Genomic DNA, 2,486 nt, shown 5'->3' with positions numbered 1-2,486 from the left:
ATTCAGTACTCTTCTCCAGCACCACAGCTCAAAAGCATCCACTCTCCTTCTGTCCTCCCTAGTCATTGTCCAACTCTCTGATGCATAACAAGCAATTGCAAATACCATGGCCTGTATCAGGCACACCTTAGTCTCCAGAGAGACACCGTTGTTCCTGAGTACTTTAGAGAGGTCCCTAACAGCTGACTTTCCCATCGCGATATGCTTTTTGATTTCCTGACTGCTGGTGCCAAGAGTGTTGACTGCGGAGCCGAGCAAACTGAAGCTGTCAACAATCTCAATCTCTTCGCCATCCATCCTGACACTTAATGAGAGAATGGTGTGAATTTTTGATGACTTTTATTTTTAGACTACAGTCATTTTCATGGCCACATCTTTATTTATTCTAACAGATTTATAATATCTTCTTCTTGGAAATGATCTTTTAGAGATTAATCTCTTCAATGTTTATTAGCATCTAAGTAAAACTGACATACATTTTAAGGGATCAACAGCTATAATTACATTCTGTACTAAGAGCAACTGTTCTTGAATATTCTGTACTTACTGACATGGGGCATTGTTTTGAAACAAAATTTAATCTTGGATGATAAAACACAAAGATTAGCTAATAATCTTACATGTCTGCAAGGTGTACAATATAAAGAAAAACGAGACGGGTACACAGTTTCATGTGGAACTAAATAAATATCAGCTCAGCAGTTTTTCTGTGAACTTCACATCTGTTTCTGATCATTGATTATTTTATTCTATTTATCTTCAGTCTTTGTCTGCTCAGCCCTAGTTCAAACCCCAGTCATCTGCCTAGAGAAAGCTTTATAGGTAGCAAAAAAAATTGATTTAGTGTTCTGAAATAGGAATGATTTTTTTATTAAGACAGACATTTCATTATTTCTTCTCTAAAACTGTCACAAAAGGAACTGCTAAATGAATAAACTTGAAATTTTATTTCCACAGTGTGACAAAGCCTATAGTGCACTAGGGAGCTCTCTCTAGTAGTTTAGTCTACAGATAGCTGAGCTGCTAACCTACAGATGGTACTTTTCTGGCAGTTCAAATCCACTATGAACTTAAACTAGGAACTAAACCACTGCAGGGTCATTTATGTCTTTTTTTCTGACTCAATGGCAATGAGTGAGTGCTCCTACTTATCTTTTTTAGATATCTATCCACATCCCCTTTGCTGTACATAATTGGCATCAAAAGAGAGGTCAAAACCATTCTAGCCCAATCGATGAAGACTCAAACTGAGGTGAAGCAATGTCACCAAATAAATAAAAGCAGTACTTTCATCATAACATTTCTCACTTTTGGGACATGAGGGTTAAATTCCACAGCTCTGTGAATCGCTTCCACAGCATTAATTTCTGCTGTACTTAAACCTCTTCTGGAGGCTGTTTCTGGAGAGAATCTGTAAGAAAACCACAAAAGAAAGACATTAATATGAAAAATCAAAGCAGTTACTGGGATGGCCAAAGACAAAGCCAGGTAACTATTAAGGATGAAAGTAAAGATTTCTAAATCAATATCTAATCAAACCTCAAACTCATTGCTTTAGAATTGGGACCAACTCATAGCTGACCCTCAAGCAGGTTTCCTGAGGCTTTAAATCACACAGGAGAAGACTGTCCATTTTTCGTCTGTGGAATTGCTGGTGGCCTGGAACCTGCAGGGAGGCTCAGTCTTTGGGTTAGCACTGAAGCTCCCTATGGATTATGTGGGCCCTGAATCAACACATAAAACAAAATAAAATAAGGAATGGAAAGCTTCATACTCAGATGAAGAAAGCCTTCAGAAATACTTTGAAGCAAGCTCTGGGAAAGGTACTACAGAAAGAAATGCTACACGAGAACATCAAGAAAGCCTTATGATTAGAAGTTCATTCTTTTCAAATTCTTATTAAAGAAGAAATGGACTGAATATCAAGACCTAGTATTATGAAGTGAAAAAAAATAGTTGGCATTTGGTTGGCTTCTGAACACCGTATCTGTGAAACCAAAGAAATACCTGAAGGATTACCAAAAATACAAGGAAAACAATATAACCCAGAATTAGAATCTAAAAACAGATGACATAAAACCTGCTTCACAATCATGTCATTGTTGTAACTTATCATTGTCATAGCTACTACTATTTACTGTTAAATACTTTCTTTCAAATTCATTCCTTAGGCCTTTAATTTACATAATTCTCAAACATGGGCTCTGTTGTACATAGGGTTTTCAGAGGCCTGCTATTTCAGAAGTGGATGGCCAATCCTTCTTCCTAGTCTGTCTTAATCTGAATGTTCATATTTAGACAAGTATCAGACAGACAAGCATTTTACAGAAAAAGTGAAAGATATATCCCTGATACAGGCCTTGGTCTTTGCTATCACTTGTTATACATCAAAGAGTTGGACTATGACTAAGGAGGATAGAAGGAGAATTGATGCCTTTGAGCTGTGGTGCTGGAGAAGAGTATTGAGGGTACCATGGACTGCTAGG

The 2,486-nt window shown here is 37.2% G+C and overlaps 1 protein-coding gene across 3 annotated transcripts in view; it reads right to left on the bottom strand.

Moving 5' to 3' along the window:
• The window catches only part of ST7L (suppression of tumorigenicity 7 like), a 225,030-nt gene that overhangs the window by 89,863 nt on the left and 132,681 nt on the right, over positions 1 to 2,486 (bottom strand). For all 3 annotated transcript variants that reach the window (XM_006895714.1, XM_006895713.1, XM_006895715.1), the window contains exon 11: positions 1,309 to 1,411. In XM_006895714.1, coding sequence (XP_006895776.1) covers positions 1,309 to 1,411 — 103 coding nt within the window. The remainder of the gene's footprint in view (positions 1 to 1,308; positions 1,412 to 2,486) is intronic.

Source organism: Elephantulus edwardii, unplaced genomic scaffold, assembly GCF_000299155.1.
Source record: "Elephantulus edwardii isolate Elephantulus edwardi_28Jun2011 unplaced genomic scaffold, EleEdw1.0 scaffold00174, whole genome shotgun sequence".
Classification (NCBI taxonomy): domain Eukaryota; kingdom Metazoa; phylum Chordata; class Mammalia; order Macroscelidea; family Macroscelididae; genus Elephantulus; species Elephantulus edwardii.
This window is presented reverse-complemented; position numbering and strand designations above follow the sequence as displayed.